At 44.1% G+C, this 17,606-nt stretch overlaps 1 protein-coding gene across 1 annotated transcript; it reads left to right on the forward strand.

Moving 5' to 3' along the window:
• Positions 1–15,405: 15,405 nt before the first annotated feature.
• Positions 15,406–17,013, forward strand: PWWP4 (PWWP domain containing 4). Its single transcript, XM_055565277.1, is given in 1 exon segment — positions 15,406–17,013. A coding segment is annotated over 1 exon segment (1,608 nt).
• Positions 17,014–17,606: the final 593 nt, after the last annotated feature.

A 17,606-nucleotide genomic window follows, 5' to 3' on the forward strand; every position in this document is an offset into this window, starting at 1 on the left:
CGTCAGGGTAGGGAAGTGCTGTCAGGAGAATCAGGCTCCAGGTAAAGGATGTCCACGCTTCTCATCTCCAGCTCTGTGTGCTGCTGAGTGGTGCTGAGACAGGGTTCTGCCAACCCCATTTTCACTCTGCCATCTGGCTCCCTGGGAGGGTCAGCCAGGAGGGTTGGTGGGGGGCGACAGGTGGTCTGGAAGCAAGACAACTGGCTGTACCTTCCTGTCTGTTCCTGCTCCTCTCAGGGTCACCCCCACGACTGCCCTACACACAACAGGGATAGGGACGTGTGACTTTAGTAGGAGCAACTGGTCCATAATGTGGCTCACCTCCAAACTCCAAGGGCTGTCTCCATGGCTGCCCACAGAAACACCAGCATCAGTAAACTGGGGAACTCTCTCCTAAGGGATCTGAGCCCCAGGGGGGAGTTGTTGGGGAGGACAGGGTAGAAGGGCCTCCTCTCAGATCCTGACCCTGTGGTGCAGGCTCATCAGTTTTTCCCAACTTCCCTGTGAGGGGTCTCAGTTTCATGCACCCTTCCCCTGACATCCTTGAGGAACCTCACAGAGCTGGACAGCCCCTTTCCTCAGAAGTCTGGGCCCAAGCTCTGAGGCCTCCTCTTCCAAGGTCATGGGTTCTAGGAGCTGAGGTATCTTCCGGAGTTTTTTCCAGAAAGACCAGTGCCCCAATCTTCCTACCAGGGTGCCCTCCTTCTGGTCCCATTGCTCCCTTTTTGTCGTTTTTGGACTCCAGATAATTCTATCAAGCTCCCTCTAATGAAAATAATAAGTGGACCCTGCATAATACTCAGGTGAGTTGTGCTGTCTTTGTTTTTTAAGGTCTTTCCTTTTGCTTTGGTTTTGTAAAGCTTTACTGTTACTGCTTGTGTGTGTATTTGCATATCTCATGTGTGTGTGTGCACACGCATCTGCGTATGAGTCTGTGTGTGTGTGTGTGTGAACGTTTTATGCTTGGAGTTTAGCACATTGAGGTGACATTTTCCCCCACGTTGGAAATTTTCTATTTGTGAAATTGTCGGCTCTTTGCTCCTTCTGTATGCATGTTCTGTATCCCCTCTCTCTCTTCAATTGACCATCTCTTATGTGGCTAGGTGTACACACATTTTAAAAGTGAATATTTCCTTTTCTGAATAAAAATGTACCTCAGAAGACATGCCAAACATCTCAAATGTATCCTCGCTGCATTCTATGCAATGGTATGGAACCGTTTTCTACACTTGCTTTCTGTTTGTTCACGTAGCCTAATGTTTCCTACTCCTTTCCTATCCCCTCAGCATCTTTGTAAAATTAAGATTTTGGTGCCTGTGGACATGTAAATGTGTGATCCCCGTACTGACTTACAAAGTGATTTGAAAAGTAACATCTGCCCTCACCACACATTTCCATCCTTGTTCCTCTTCTCTTTCTGATGGAACCATGTCATGACATGCGTATTTGCCTTTCTAGACTTTTCCACTGCATTTACACGTCTTTCATGTCCTCTGGTAAGTTGTATAGCATCAGACTTGTTGATTGGAGAAATAAAAGCTCTGTGCCATCATGTTCTTGGGTCCCTCACCTAAGGCACAACTGGAATAGAACAAGAAGTGCACTGGGACCTAGGAATTTGAAGCTTGTGCATTTGAGGGCTTTATCTCTCCATGGTCTGAAATTGACAGTGAAGTTCTGGCAGCAGGGTGACTGTTAATACGGCCTCCAGTCTGTTGTCCTCTGTGCATTCTGTCTCTACAGACATGTTTGATTTGATTGTGAACTGAAACATTGGATGCATGTTCATTTTTCCAAGCCCTCTGAAAATTCAGGCTACTTTAAAGGTTAGTTCAAAGTTCTGTTGTTAACACATAGTTCTTCCTGTGCATAACGTGATCCGTATTGACAAGTCATAATCTATCTTGTTGTCATTTATCATCCATCTTACCTGTAAGAGTATTGCACTCCAGTTAGTGCAAAATATGAAAAGAAATTCTTCTGCATGTCTGTGTACCAAACCTCAATGGAAGGTATTTGGGCAATGTGCCAAAGCGTATGCTGGGAGGGACATTTAATGTGTAATATTGTCACTTAACACCCTCCCCTTCTGATGGTCCTGCTTAAGGAGCATTGCTGTAGTAATCAGAAAAAAAGAACTACAGTTGGCATCTTGGTTGTACACTGAAAGCACTCAAAGAAAGTGTTTCATTCTTGAAAGAATGTACACAAAAGTAAATACGAGAGAATACTGAAGTAGGTCGTACAATTTTTAGAAACTTTTTAGTATACAGCACAGTTCAGTTCAATTCAGTCGCTCAGTCGTGTCTGACTCTTTGCGACCCCATGAATCGCAGCACGCCAGGCCTCCCTGTCCATCACCAACTCGCAAAGTTCACTCAGACTCAAGTCCATAGAGTCAGTGATGCCGTCCAGCCATCTCATCCTCTGTCGTCCCCTTCTCCTCCTGCCCCCAATCCCTCCCAGCAACAGAGTCTTTTCCAATGAGTCAACTCTTCGCATGAGGTGGCCAAAGTACTGGAGTTTCAGCTTTAGCATCATTCCTTCCAAAGAAATCCCAGGGCTGATCTCCTTCAGAATGGACTGATTGGATCTCCTTGCACTCCAAGGGACTCTCAAGAGTCTTCTCCAACACCACAGTTCAAAAGCATCAATTCTTCAGCGCTCAGCCTTCTTCACAGTCCAACTCTCACATCCATACATGACCACAGGAAAAACCATAGCCTTGACTAGACGGACCTTTGTTGGCAAAGTAATGTCTCTGGCTTTTGAATATGCTATCTAGGTTGGTCATAACTTTCCTTCCAAGGAGTAAGCGTCTTTTAATTTCATGGCTGCAGTCAACATCTGCAGTGATTTTGGAGCCCAAAAAAATGAAGTCTGACACTGTTTCCACTGTTTCCCCATCTATTTCCCATGAAGTGATGGGACCGGATGCCATGATCTTCGTTTTCTGAATGTTGAGCTTTAAGCCAACTTTTTCACTCTCCACTTTCACTTTCATCAAGAGGCTTTTTAGTTCCCCTTTACTTTCTGCCTTAAGGGCAGTGTCATCTGCATATCTGAGGTTATTCATATTTCTCCCGGCAATCTTGATTCCAGCCTGTGCTTCTTCCAGTCCAGTGTTTCTCATGATGTACTCTGCATATAAGTTAAATAAGCAGGGTGACAATATACAGCCTTTATGTACTCCTTTTCCTATTTGGAACCAGTCTGTTGTTCCATGTCCAGTTCTAACTGTAGCTTCCTGACCTGCATACAGGTTTCTCAAGAGGCAGGTCAGGTGGTCTGGTATTCCCATCTCTTTCAGAATTTTCCACAGTTTATTGTGATCCACACAGTCAAAGGCTTTGGCATAGTCAATAAAGCAGAAATAGATGACTCTACACATGGACATCACCAGATGGTCAACACCGAGATCAGATGGATTATATTCTTTGCAGCCAAAGATGGAGAAGCTCTGTACAGTCAACAAAAACAAGACCAGGACCTGACTGTGGCTCAGATCATGAACTCCTTATTACCAAATTCACACTTAAATTGAAGAAAGTAGGGAAAACCACTAGACCATTCAGGTATGACTAAAATCATATCCCTTATGATTCTATAGTGGAAGTGAGAAATAGATTTAAGGGACTAGATCTGATAGATAGAGTGCCTGATGAACTATGGACGGAGGTTCCTGACATTGTACAGGAGACAGGGATCAAGATCATCCCCATGGAAAAGAAATGCAAAAAAGCAAAATGGCTGTCTGGGGAGGCCTTACAAATAGCTGTGAAAAGAAGAGAAGTGAAAAGCAAAGGAGAAAAGGAAAGATATAAGCATCTGAATGCAGAGTTCCAAAGAATAGCAAGAAGAGACAAGAAAGCCTTCCTCAGTGATCAATGCAAAGAAATAGAGGAAAACAACAAATAGGAAAGACTAGAGATCTCTTCAAGAAAATTAGAGATACCAAGGGAACATTTCATGCAAAGATGGCCTCGATAAAGGATAGAAATGGCATGGACCTAACAGAAGGAGAAGATATTAAGGAGAGGTGGCAAGAATACACAGAAGAACTGAACAGAAAAGATCTTCACAACCAAGATAATCACGATGGTGTGATCACTCACCTAGAACCAGACATCCTGGAATGTGAAGTCAAGTGGGCCTTAGAAAGTATCACTATGAAGAAAGCTAGTGGAGGTGATGGAATTCCAGTTGAGCTATTTCAAATCCTGAAAGATGATGCTGTGAAAGTGCTGCACTCAATATGCCAGCAAATTTCGAAAACTCAGCAGTGGCCACAGGACCAGAAAAGGTCAGTTTTCATTCCAATCCCAAAGAAAGGCAATGCCAAGGAATGCTCAAACTACCACACAATTGCACTCATCTCACACGCTAGTAAAGTAATGCTCAAAATTCTCCAAGCCAGGCTTCAGCAATATGTGAACCGTGAACTTCCTGATGTTCAAGCTGGTTTTAGAAAAGGCAGAGGAACCAGAGGTCAAATTGCCAACATCCGCTGGATCATGGAAAAAGCAAAAGAGTATACAGCACAGGTATAGCTAGAATAAAAATTCTAGAGTCCTTGGACTGATGTGCCTACATTAAGTATTCCTAGGTGATTAGTTTACTGGTGCTGAATAGTTTTGCTATTTTAGGATTGTGAGCATCATTTTACATTTTCCCAAGTGTCCTTTTAAAATCACAAACTAGAAGGAGCTGAGAATAACATCTACCCTGGAAGCAGAATCATGTGCATGCATGTGTAGGGGCAGAAAGCATGGATGATATGCAACCATATCGGGTATCTTAGGTCTCTAATGTCATGCTGAGAGAGAAAAAGTGTGTGTAAGTGCATGTATGTGTATCTTGTGGTATGGGGAGCTCACCGGTTGGGGCTGAGGTAACTCAGCCATCCCTGAGTTTGTGTGATGGGCTGATGCAGGGAGACTGCAGTGGCTCACTCACCAGTTTCTCCTTCTCCCTTTTGCTGAGTCGTCACATGACACCTGTGCTCTGAGAGCCAGAACACAGAGTTCCCTGGAGCACAGGACTCGGAACCTCGACCAGGCATAAGTTTGTGCTGGTGATGCCCAAAGTATGTCTGTGTGGCCCTCATCTACTTCATATTAGATCTATGAGTAGTATGTGTGAACAAAGTCGTACACACGTGGCTCTATTAGGGAAATGATAGCTCCTGTCATGAACACAGCATTTGCTACTGATAATGGATGAGCTAAAATCTGTAGGTGAACATTAATACATGTTTGTACCATGTGCACAGAGAAGGAGGACCTACTAACAGTGTATTTCTGGGTGTGAAGAGAGGGACTGAGACAACAACTGCATCTTCTGCATTGCACGCAGCTAAATGGTTGAAATTTATGTAAGCAAATATTTTGAACATCAGAGCATCCATGCTGTAAAGAGAGTTGGCAAAATGGCATGAAAATTAGGCATTCACAGGAAATGGTGATCAAGTGTGCTCTTGAGAGAAGAAAGGTGGCCCCAGCTAACATGTGCAGGTGTGTGTGTATGGATGCAGGGGAACTGTGTGGGAATCCCATACCCCACCCTTCTGAGAGTGTGTATCTACACTGTCTGTTGTTGTTGTTCAGTCACTCAGTCTTGTCAGACTCTTTGCCACCACATGGACTGCAGCATTCCAGGTTTCCCTGTCCTTCACCATCTCCCAGAGCTTGCTCAAACTCATGTCCCTTGAGTCAGTGATGACATTCAACCATCTCATCCTCTGTTGTCCCCTTCTCCTCCTGCCTTCAATCTTTCCCAGCATCAGGGTCTTCTTCAAAGAGTTGGCTCTTCGCATCAGGTGGCCAAATTATTGGAGCCTCAGCTTCAGCATCAGTCCTTCCAATGAATATTCAGGATTGATTTCCTTTAGGATTGAATAGTTTGGTCTTCTTGCAATTCAAGAGACTCTCAGGAGTCTTTTCCAAAACCACAGTTCTTTGGCATCTGTTGGCACAGTTCAAAAGCATCAGTTCATTAGCCCTCAGCCTTCTTTATGGTCCAACTCTCACATCCATATATGACTACAGGAAAAACCATAGCTTTGACTAGACAGACTGTTGTTGGCAAAGTAATGTCTCTGCTTTAAAATATGCTGTCTAGGTTGGTCATAGCTTTTCTTCCAAGGAGAAAGTATCTTTAATTGCATGGCTGCGGTCACCATTTGCAGTGATTTTGGAGCCCAAGAAAATAAAGTCTGTCACTATTTCCATTGTTTCCCCATCTGTTTGCCATGACGTGATGGGACCGGATGCCATGATCTTTGTTTTTTGAATGTTGAGTTTTAAGCCGGCTTTTTCACTCTCCTCTTTCACTTTCATGAAGAGGCTCCTCAGTTCCTCTTTGCTTTCTGCCATAGGGGTGGTGTCGTCTGCGTATCTGAGGTGCTTGATATTTCTCTCAGCAATCTTGATTCTAGCTTGTGCTTCATCCAGCCCAACTTTTCGCCAGATGCACTCTGCATACAGTGTCTGGTCTCTGATGTTTCAGGGTCTGTGAAAGCCCACTCGGTATTAGTTTAGAAGCCCAGGAAAGCACATAAGCAAACACTATGGGTCCCGTGTGTGGTATACACACACACACACACACACACACACACGCACACGCACATAAGCATATGCACACTAGTGCTATTAAAGCTCATTTATTGAATTGTGACACACAGTATTATATTCATTTCAGGTGCTGCTACTGCTACTGCTAAGTCGCTTCAGTCGTGTCCGACTCTGTGCGACCCCATAGACGGCAGCCCACCAGGCTCCCCCGTCCCTGGGATTCTCCAGGCAAGAACACTGGAGTGGGTTGCCATTTCCTTCTCCAATGCATGAAAGTGAAAAGTGAAAGGGAAGTCGCTCAGTCGTGTCCAACGCTCAGCGACCCCATGGACTGCAGCCTTCCAGGCTACTCCATCCATGGCATTTGCCAGGCAAGAGTACTGGAGTGGGGTGCCATTGCCTTAGGTGCAGGACTTAGTAATTCTGTGTTTTTATACATTACTCCGTGATCCCCACGACAAGTCTAGTTACCTCCTGCTACCATACAGAGTTATTACAATGTGATTGACTATATTCTCTATCCTGTACATTACATCCTTGGGACTTTTGATTCATTGCTTTTGCTTTTGGCCTCTATCCAGAAACATCACTGTCATTCCCAATGTCAAAGAGCTTATGGCTTGTGTTTCCTTCTAGGAGTTTTATGGTTTCAGGCCGTGCATTTAATCTATTTTTGTGTAAGAAAATGATCCACTTTGATCCTTTTGCATGTAGCTGTCCAGTTTCTCCAACAGCACCTGTTGAACAGGCCATCTTTTCCCTGTCATGTACCCTTGCCGCCTATGATGTAGATGACTTGACCACATACACCGGACTCTGTTCCTAGGCTCCCTCTTCTGTTCCACTGGTCTGTGTGTCTGTTTTCGTGCCAATACTATACCTGTTTGATGATGGTAGCTTTGTAGTGTCATCTGAAATCATGGAGCCTGATTCCTGAGGTTCTCCCTTTCTTTCTCAATTTATGGCAACCGCGGCAGTTGCCCGTGGCAGACTGAACTTGACCAGAGGCAGCCACTTCCCAAGTTTCTAGCAGAGCTGCCTAAGTTTATTTTGCTCTGTGTAACTAGGAGGGACTCTCCCTGACAGGCGCCAGCTTCTCCCCACCCCCCAGTGCAGGAGGCTGTTTGGAGCAGAGAGACATCCAGAACTATGGTCCACATTTGGTATCACATAGGGTAAGTCACTCAAGCTTGTTTTGCATTACATTTGTTTGTTCGATATTTGATAATACCTGCTGTGATAATCAGAGCTCTGTTCCATCCTATAGTCACCCTAAGGTATGAGAAAGATGATTTTTTTAACACTGCATAGCCACTATCTTCTTTAGACTATGGTGAGGGAAAAAATTGGTTAAGATGAAATGTCTGAAATTCCAAAACTGGTTCTTTTTGCATAGGCAGTTGGAAAAAAATTGGCCTGATGAAATACTTTTTTCAGAATTCTGACACTGAGAAAATAAAAATATTTCCGGGAGAAAGCATAAAGTTAACTAAGTAAATTTAACTTTCCCCCACTGTTATTTTTGGCTATGTGTTTGCCAGGTGAATTGCCATGACGTGTGGTCATGATTCCCTGTCTTTCCATTTTCACATTGTTTGTTTTTAATAAGAGGAATCTTTATTTTAAAAAGTAGAGGAAATTGTTGAACTTCACCCTTTTGTTTTTGCCCTGCAGGAATTAGTTTCTGTTCTTTGTGTGTGTATTTGTCTTGTGTGTAAGTGTGCTGGCTATAGGAAACTCAAATTTGTTTCCTGAATGCAGCCCCTTGAGGTGCATTCTCCAGAATGGGACCATTTTGGGTAATAATCCTTCTGAGTTAACTTGTAAATGAGCACCACTTAACTGACTCAAAACTAACAGCGCTTACAAATGAAATACTTCCTAACATTCAGAAAATTGACCAAAATGAATGTCAAACCTCTTGATCTGGGAAATATTCAGTACTGAATTGACATCTGGTATTGAAGCTAGCTTAAGTTTGTTGGTTTTCTAAATGTAACACAACTGTTGTACTTAGGTTTGTTAGAGATCAAATAAGACCTTATATCTGTTTCAAATGTGTCAGCAAGAAAATATCAATAACTTGATATGATGAAATATTAAGTCTACCTAAAATAGCTTTCTCCAAGTTTCTTTCAAGTTTTGGAAACTTGAAAGTGATCCAAGTTAAATGGCAAGAATTCATTGACTATCTGGGCCACACTTCAAATAGGATAAAATATTGGAACATTGGTTGCTGGACAAATCTAAGTTTACCAACCTCTGCCTTCTTAGGAGAGGAAAACTAAAGCATAAGTTTCCAATCAGAAAATACTGGTATGACAGTCCAGGTTCGATGCACGATACTGGATGCTTGGGGCTTGTGCACTGGGACGACCCAGAGGGATGGAATGGGATGGAATGGGGAGGGAGGAGGGAGGAGGGTTCAGGATGGGGAACACATGTATACCTGTGGCAGATTCATTTTGATATTTGGCAAAACTAATGCAGTTATGTAAAGTTTAAAAATAAAATAAAATTAAATAAATAAATAAATAAAATAAAATAATTATCAGTAAAAAAAAAAGAAAGAAAGAAAGAAAATACTGGTATGACAAACAGTTCACAATTACTTGCCTCTTAGTTTTCAATAAAAATTAAGGTGTTTAAGAGTTGAGCATTTGAATCTAAATATGTAATTAAAGCTACTAAGAATAAAGGAAAAAAATATCAGTATATAGTAGGGAAGTAGGATATATGTTTTGAGTGAAAAAAGGAGTTTTATACATGGTCAGGCTGAGATTAGATTAAACTTTTGTAAATGGATCTCACTAATATCTGTGGATAATTTGCAAAAAACATGGAGAACTGCTATGTACTGCTATGTTATCACATTAAATTGGAAAAACTCAGAATGTAAACTCTTTACATATAATACACAAACATAATTATGCTAAAATATTCATAGAAAAATGACAAGAGGGAAATTCTCCAGATTTTAATGCTGACTCTCTTTGAATGGTGAATGATTTTGCTTTCTTCTTTCAAATTTTCTGCATGTATAAGATTTATAATAGAAAAAGCAATCATTGGGCCAGGAATTAATCTTGCAGTGACTAATAGCATGGGATGTTTGGAATTGCAGACTTGATGCCAGATGCTGGTTTTTTTTGTTTTTGTTTCTGTTTTTGTTTTGCTTTAAAAGGGCAGTCATTCTTAGGGCTGAAACAATTTTCCCAAAAAGATCAGCTTCAGCATTATAGCTCAGTAGTGTCCTCCTGACATACAGTTTTGACATGTGCCTCCTTGTCAGAAAATAGTTGCCTATGATCTGCCAATTAAGGATTTCTCCTTTGTTGCCAGAATAAGCACTGCTTCAGAAACTTATACTTCTGGAAAGTTTCCGTGCAGCCAGCACTAGAGAAAAATGCTGTTGCTTAAAGGAGATTTAATCTCCCAAGGTGAGATAATACCAACATGTATTTTCAGAGGAGGTTCCTTTGACCCTATAGTCATGAGCATTTCAGGTTTCCTCCAAAACTTTCAACCACTAAGCAAAGATCCACATCAGGAGGAGCAACTTGGAGGAATCTGAGCTCAATTACTTTACAAGATTGCTAGTGAAGATGTAGGTGATGGCAGTATTAACTAATCTCACTGCATTTATCCTTCAGTCATCCATTTATTAAGTATTTATTGAGTGCCAGACCTTGTGCCATAATTTATGTAACCTTTAGATTATATTTGCGTTGTCTTACAGTGACCAATGACCTTATTTGACCAAGAGTTTTGAGACTTTTTGACAAATTTCCCAAATGTCAAAATTTAATTAAATTTCTTTTGACGTCCAGCTGACTTTAAGGTTCTTTAGGGAGCTCTTAAGGCATCTGGAGGAATACTGAATTAGTTTCATTTGATATGTTGAATTACATGGGAAGTATTTTCAAAGCCTTCCAAAATTATACTGTATGGGTGAAAGTGAAAGTGAAGTCACTCAGTCGTGTCCAACTCTTTGCGACCCCATGGACTGCAGCCTACCAGGCTCCTCTGCCCATGGGATTTTCCAGGCAAGAGTACTGGAGTGGGTTGTCATTGCCTTCTCCGACTGTATGGGTAAAGTTTACTGTATGTCCTGGTATAATCTATCAGCCATAATTCTGATTCTACCACATCAGCCATAATTCTGATTCTACCACAGCAACTTGATTCAGCTTCTTTGTCAACACATTGTGATCAGATCTTCAACCTTGCCTTTTAAGTCTTTAATAGACAGTTAAGCTGTGCTTTGCAAAACTGCTTAATCTTCATGCAAATTCATAGGAAGATCTTTTAAACAAACATAGGTCAGATATATCATTGAATTTGGTTAAGAAATTTTTATCAAACTGGTAGGAGAAGCAAATTTTCCCTCTCACTGGCAGCCACAATGGACCTAAGGCTGTCTGCAGCAGAATCAGCAGAGTGACAAGACAATCTTACAGTGACACTCACCCTTGAAGGGAGAGGGGATTTTGACTGTGCTCTATGCTAGTACTTAAGAATGAACAGTGAAAGAGGAACTGTTATCTGCTTAATTAAGTGAGTTAGGAAGTGCTGGCTTTCGAAAAACCTGGTTTTCATAAAATACAATGAAAGCCTAAAACCAAGGATTGCTTACTTTGCCCCTTGAAATAACACAGCTCTATTGAGAACAATACTTTGGGGGCATGAAGGTAAAATGAGAAAAAGTAAGCAACTCAGGGCAAGTGGTGATGCCTTTAGAGCAAAAAGAGGATGGCCCTCCATTACCAAATACCATTTTTCCAGGGTCTTTGTGACATGTGTTGTTCTTACCCCAGTTCTGGCTCCTTTTCACTTTGATGAGCCTAACAGAAGGACTGGTTACTGAGTCAACTGGTGTATATGATTATAATGGTTAAGGTCTCTGTCTGGAATATTACTGATTTTGATCTATGTTCTCCAGATATTCAGAAGCCATGCCCCTCAAGTTACTCATGACCTAAAACGATTTGGTATATTATAGTTCTGCAAGTCTGGCTACCAGACAACACGTCTCCCCAGACTGGTTTTCAGGCTTATTCTCCTGAATTCAGGTCCAGGCTGGTTTTCAGGCTCATTCTCCTGAATCTTTTATACAAAGTCTTTCTTATATAAAACTCGAATTGAGGACTTGGAACTTGGGAGTATTTATAACTTGATATCAATTCCCTAGTCAAGGTAGGACTATGCCCCACTTCAACAGGAAACAGCTAGACAGGTTGTTGCCACATTCCCTGAAAGACTTGGGGAAGGATGAAATGGAATTGGAGGTTGAAACCCAGACACCCTAAACACAAATTCCTCTGCCAAGTTTAAACATACTCATGTGTTATCCTCAAGACTGAGGAGTATCAAAGAAAAGGGGAGAATTGTAACAGAACACAGTGAGTTCAGCCCCTAGCACAGCAGCCGTTGCTGTCTCTGCGTTATTACTCTGCACCCTGTTACCAGGCAATGGGTCCTTCTCAGCCATTGGTCAGTGTCACAGTGGGCGGAGCCCACTGGCAACCGACTGTCAATGAGTGACAGTTAGTGGCCCTGATCAGCCACTGGTCGGTGCCACAGTGGTCCTGCTCAACCATTGGACAATGCAGCAGTGGCCCCCGCCCACAAGCTACCAACTGTTAAGAAAGGATGCTTAGTGACTGGATTCAGACAACAGTGGAGTGGTGGTCAGTGAAGTGGAGAGTGAGGTAAGAGGCAGATCTGGGCCTTCTCCCTGAGGCCCTCCAGCTCACCTGGCCTTAGCTGGAACCCCAGAGAACAGGCTGGGGGCTGTGTCCTGTATGGCTCCAGAGCCCTCACCAAGGCCCCCCACTAGCCTTTGAGGCAAGCAGTGAACCTCTCCCCATCCCTATCTCTTTGATCCTGTAGCAATGGCAGTCAGCCTGGGTTGCTGTCTGTGGGACCTGGTCTCTCCCCCTTGGGGAGTCCTGAGGAGACTGAGGGGCCACTTGGGTTGGGCACCTGGCTCCTTCAGTGATGACAGATGAGGAGGGTCTGGCGACCTGGCCCTGAGGGAGCTACTGGCTGAGCTCTGCCTCCTCTTAGCCAGGCCCAGGACCTTGGAGGATGAAAGTTGCTCCTTGAGACATTGCTCTTTCATATCGGGACAGAGAATAACATTTGTTTGGTAGAGATTTATAGGAACACCTCATCTGACCATGACCTGACCTCAAGAACAGAGGCTCTGACAAGAAGTTTGTAACAGCTAAGCACCTCCCTCCCTCAACTAGTGCTTTTAAAAGGGCTTTGATGAAAGCTTTCAGTAACATTGGGGTTTATAGGGCATGAGCCACCCATCTCCTTGCATGGCCTTGTAATAAACCTTTCTCTGTTCCAAGCTCCAATGTTTGAGTATTGTTTGCCCTTGCTGTGGGTTGGGCACACGGACTTGGTGATGTTCAGTGACAATCTTCCCTTGCCTCCTTTGTCGTACATGAAGTGACCATATGCACCGGGCTGTATTTCTCAGCTCTGACTTTTGTTCCACTGGAACAAAAGTGTGTGTGTCTGTTTTCATGCCAGTACCATACCTGTTTGATGACCATAGCTTTGTAGAGTCATCTGAAATCAGGGAGCCTGATTCCTGAGGCTCCTTTCTGAAGGTTGCTTTAGCGATGCAACCCTTCTTTCTCAAGGTTGCTTTGGTGATTCAGGGTCTTTTGTGGCTGCTCCTACTAAAACTATGTGTTCAGGGCAGATGAACTACTAAGGCTATCTGTTCAGGGCTCTGTCTTCTGCTCCACTGGTTTGTGTTTCCGTTTTCATGCCAGTACCATACTGGTTTGATGACCGTAGCTTTGTAGTGTCATCTGAAATCAGGGAGCCTGATTCCTGAGGCTCCTTTCTCAAGGTTTCTTTGGCTATTCAACCCTTCCTAAGGTTGCTTTGGCAATTCAGGGTCTTTTGTGGCTGCTGCTACTAAGCCTATGTATTCAGGGCAGATGAAGGCTCTCATGGAGCTGGTTGTCCCCACTCCTCTGAGATAGGAAGGAGTGGCAGAAAGTCAGTAGCTTACCGTGGAAGTATTTCAAAATGCAACAGAAGGGAGAAATAAACGTGACTCCCACATTATAAGTGAGATTTAACTAACATTTCTGTTTCAGAGTGGCATGCATTCCAGACTTGGGGAAGGAAGCATGATGAACCAATCCCTGGTTCAGTGGCTTAATTTTCTATCTTCTTTTGCATTTTCTAGATCCACTTTGGAGGTACTTGTATCCTGAGTCTGTACAGTTGATGCTGTTTGACCCCTGAGAGAACTCTGTGCACTTCAGAAGCACTGAGCAGGGCAAAGGGTCTGGCAGATGTGCAGTCTGAGTCTGAGAATCAACAGATCCAGTTCCAGAACCACACCTGCCAAGATCCGCATGCCAAGGGTAAGCCCTTCCCCTTTTCCTAAACATTTCATCTGGAATCAGATCTCTATGCACCTCTGGATTCCAAGCTCGTGCTATTTAACATAGCAATGTGCTGACACCCAATATATCTGTATGCTGGTGATCACCTCTGGCTCCCCTGGGTGCACAGGCAGTGGGGCACTGGCTCCGTAAGAGAGAAAAAGTGAAGCATTCTCCTGGGAAGGGCCCCAAGGAGTACACAAGGCTCAGGATGTCCAGTGACACAAACAAGGTCCCAGTCATGATATTCCCGCCTCCCCACGTGATTGCCCTTTCATGCACAGTATTAACAAATAGGGCTTTCCTGGTAGCTCAGATGGCAAAGAATCTGCCTGCAGTGCAGAAGATCAGGGTTTTATCCCTAGGTCAGGAAGACCCCCTGAAGATGGGAATGGCAACCCACTCCAGTATTCTTGCCTGGAGAATTCCATAGACAGAAGAGTCTGGTGGGCTACAGTCTTTGGGGTCACAAGGAGTCGGACAGGACTGAGGGACTAACATACACACAGTAACAAATAAGGCAAGGTGTTGGGTTTGAGGGGTTTATAAAACTCCCCCGGTACCTTTGGTATTTTCTCCCCATGTATCTGCCATGTCTCTAATCCCTAGGCACATGGATAAATAGCCTTAATACTTCCTTGCTTTATCTCTCATTAATGCTCTTTGGTCAAGCCTTCCACTTTCACAAAAGGCATATGCCCCTCCCTGCAACCCGTCCTGACTCTTTTCTTCTTTTCCATATTCTAGTATTCTCCATTATAGGCCATTGAAAGCACAACCTCGGGCATCTTTCAAAGATTCGGGCAGAAAAGCACAGGCTGCACAAGCTATAAACGCTTTGTAGTCATAGGCAAAGATTGTGGGCAAGCACACTGTTTAAGGGAGACCTGCCGTAGCTGTGGGTATGATGGCCAGACCCCTCAGCCTCAGCTAACTAATCCTCGGTACCCAAGTTGAATCATGATGGACACCAGGTATGTCCTATGTGTTTGGAAAGGCCGCTTTTGGCCAGCCAAGGTCTTGTCCAGACCCAGCGTCTCACCACAACAGAAGAGAAAAAGGGCCCTTTCTCTGGAAGTTCAGATACTCTCAATAGATGAAAAAATCAGAGTGAAAAAAACAAAGATAAAGACCCTAAAGGAGTCCATGATTGAATCCATCTCCACCTCACTAGCGGCCCAGCCGGAGCCCAGTGCCCCAGAAGAAGAGGAAATGGCCTACATATGTGCTATTACAATGGCCTGGGACGTTCTGAATAAGAATGGAAATTTCACTCCAGCAAGAGTCACGGGTGATCCAGAGTCCAAGATGCAGTCTCCAAGGAGACTGCAAAAGCAACATTGTAGAAGGTGTCAGAAGCCCAAGCGGGGCCTATGAAGGAGTGTGAGGAAAAGCAAAACTCCAAATCACCCATGGTACCTTCAGAGAGGGAGGATGGCCCATATGGGGACAAGCCACAGGTATGCACACCCATCACCCCGATCCCAAGTGAAATGCAAACAGTGTCATCTCAGAGCTCTGGGGTGCACCCAAACTTCCTGTCACTTTCAGAAGATGACCATGAGAAAGAGGGCAAGGAAAAGCAGGACACCTCAAAAGTTATGTCCTTGCCCTGTACAGTGAAGGAGGTGGGTGTAGATGTTAGAGGTGAACATGTGCTTCCATCACTTACACCGGGTTTCATCCTCACTGTGCCCAAGGCTCCAGAAGAGGGGGTGCACAACACCTGCCCAAAGTCCCTGGCTGTGTCCCCTGAACGTGCTACCTCCTCAGTGAATGTTGACCCTGAAGAGGGCACCTGCAACTCAGGCTCGGAAGATGCAGAGGCATCCTCCAATGCCCCTAACCTGGGCCTGCGTTATTCACTCTGCCTAACAAACAGAAAAAGGAAGCTGCAGGCCCCAGGGTGTGAGGAAGAGTGGCAAGAATCTCAACCCTCAGCTGGCTCAAAGGCTATTAAGCCCACCAGTGCCATCAAGAAAGGCGGGGGCAAGGAAGTGGGACAGCTGACAAGCATGGCGTTCCCAGAGGAGCTGTGTCCCATTGAGAGAGGAATGCTGGTCTGGTTTAAGTTTCAGAATCACCCATTTTGGCCAGCTGTGGTCAAGAGTGTCAGCCCAACCAAGCAGACCGCAAGGGTGCTTTTGATTGAGGCCAACATGCCCTGTGAGAAGAGTGGCATTCAAGTTCCTCTTCGAAGGTTGAAGCATCTGGATTATAATGGCAAAGAAAAGCTAATGAAGAGAGCCAGCAAAGTATACGGGGCAAGTGTGAACTGGTGTTTCTCACTGATTTCCAGCTACAGAGAAGGGCTTGTTCGCGGGTCTTTTGTGGGCTCTTTCCTGGACTATTATGCTGCTGACATCAGTTAGCCCATGAGGAAAGCCATCCAGGAAGGAGATCTGCAGATGGATTTCCCCAAGGTGAATTATTCCAACCTGGAAGATTCTGAGGAGGAGACCCCTGTGGCTGCAAAGAGGCACTGCAAGAGAATCTTCCCTGACCGGATGAGGGCTGCTTGGGACCGAGTCAATGAGAAGCTGGTAGACTTCATCGTGAAAAGAAAGGGGGCCGACCCGCATCTTCTGGACATCGTCAAAGGCAGGAAAGAATCCAGGTGGCTTGAATCATTTATGAATTCAGAGAGGTATGTGATCTGCATTGAAACATACCTGGAGGATGACGATCAGCTAGATGCCGTGGTAAGACATTTACAAGAAATCTACAAACACATAGACAAGAAAGCGCTGGCTCTGACAAGAGATGACCCAGTGAGTTTCCTTCTGGAAGTTCTTCTGCCAGAAGCAATCATTTGTTCAATTGCTATAATGGATGGATTGTACTACAAGGAGGCAGAAGCAAAGTACCGGCAAGGGCCACCTGTGCGTTACCGGGAAAAAGAACTATTTGATAAGGAAATCTTGACGAAAATAAGAAAGAGATCAGCTGAGAGGTACAAGGCTAAACTCTCCCCCTGTGCCCAACAGGGCATCGGGCAGGCTTCTCAGCCACACCATTAGCAACAATCCCCGTCTGTATGAACTGCACAAGCCTCCCACTCCACATGGCATGTAAACACTTTCTGGAAATCCGAGGCCTCAGGAACACACTTGAATTCACTCTGGATCCATCTCTAGCACCTGCGAGTGGCATGGTCATCATCAGTTTTTTCTTCCCCAAACCCTCACACCACTAATTTGTTAAATATTGTAAACAGCTGTATTTCCCTCTACTTGTCCAGATGTGTAGTTTTCCAGATATTTTTACGACATGGCTTTTGACTCTATGTCATATTTTAAAGGTGGACATGCATTCTTTTATTACATGAAAAAGCCCCTGTATTGGATACTAAGCAGCAATCGTGTTTAAGATCTAAGGCATGTTTCATACAGAAAAGCCACATGAGTTTGCCATTCCTCCTGTGGCACATCGGTATCCACAATTGATTGGATTCCTCCTTAAGATAAACCCTGATTTTTCCCTGCCATGCTTATCCATTTGGAAAAAAATCCCTGAGAGATGAAACCAGTGACAGAGATGTTTCCTGTATACTACCACTACCTTCCAGTGGTTCTTGGAAAAGCAGCCTGAAATCCAAACAAAGTTAATGGGT

The sequence above is a fragment of the Bubalus kerabau genome, chromosome X (genome assembly GCF_029407905.1).
Source record: "Bubalus kerabau isolate K-KA32 ecotype Philippines breed swamp buffalo chromosome X, PCC_UOA_SB_1v2, whole genome shotgun sequence".
Lineage (NCBI taxonomy): Eukaryota > Metazoa > Chordata > Mammalia > Artiodactyla > Bovidae > Bubalus > Bubalus kerabau.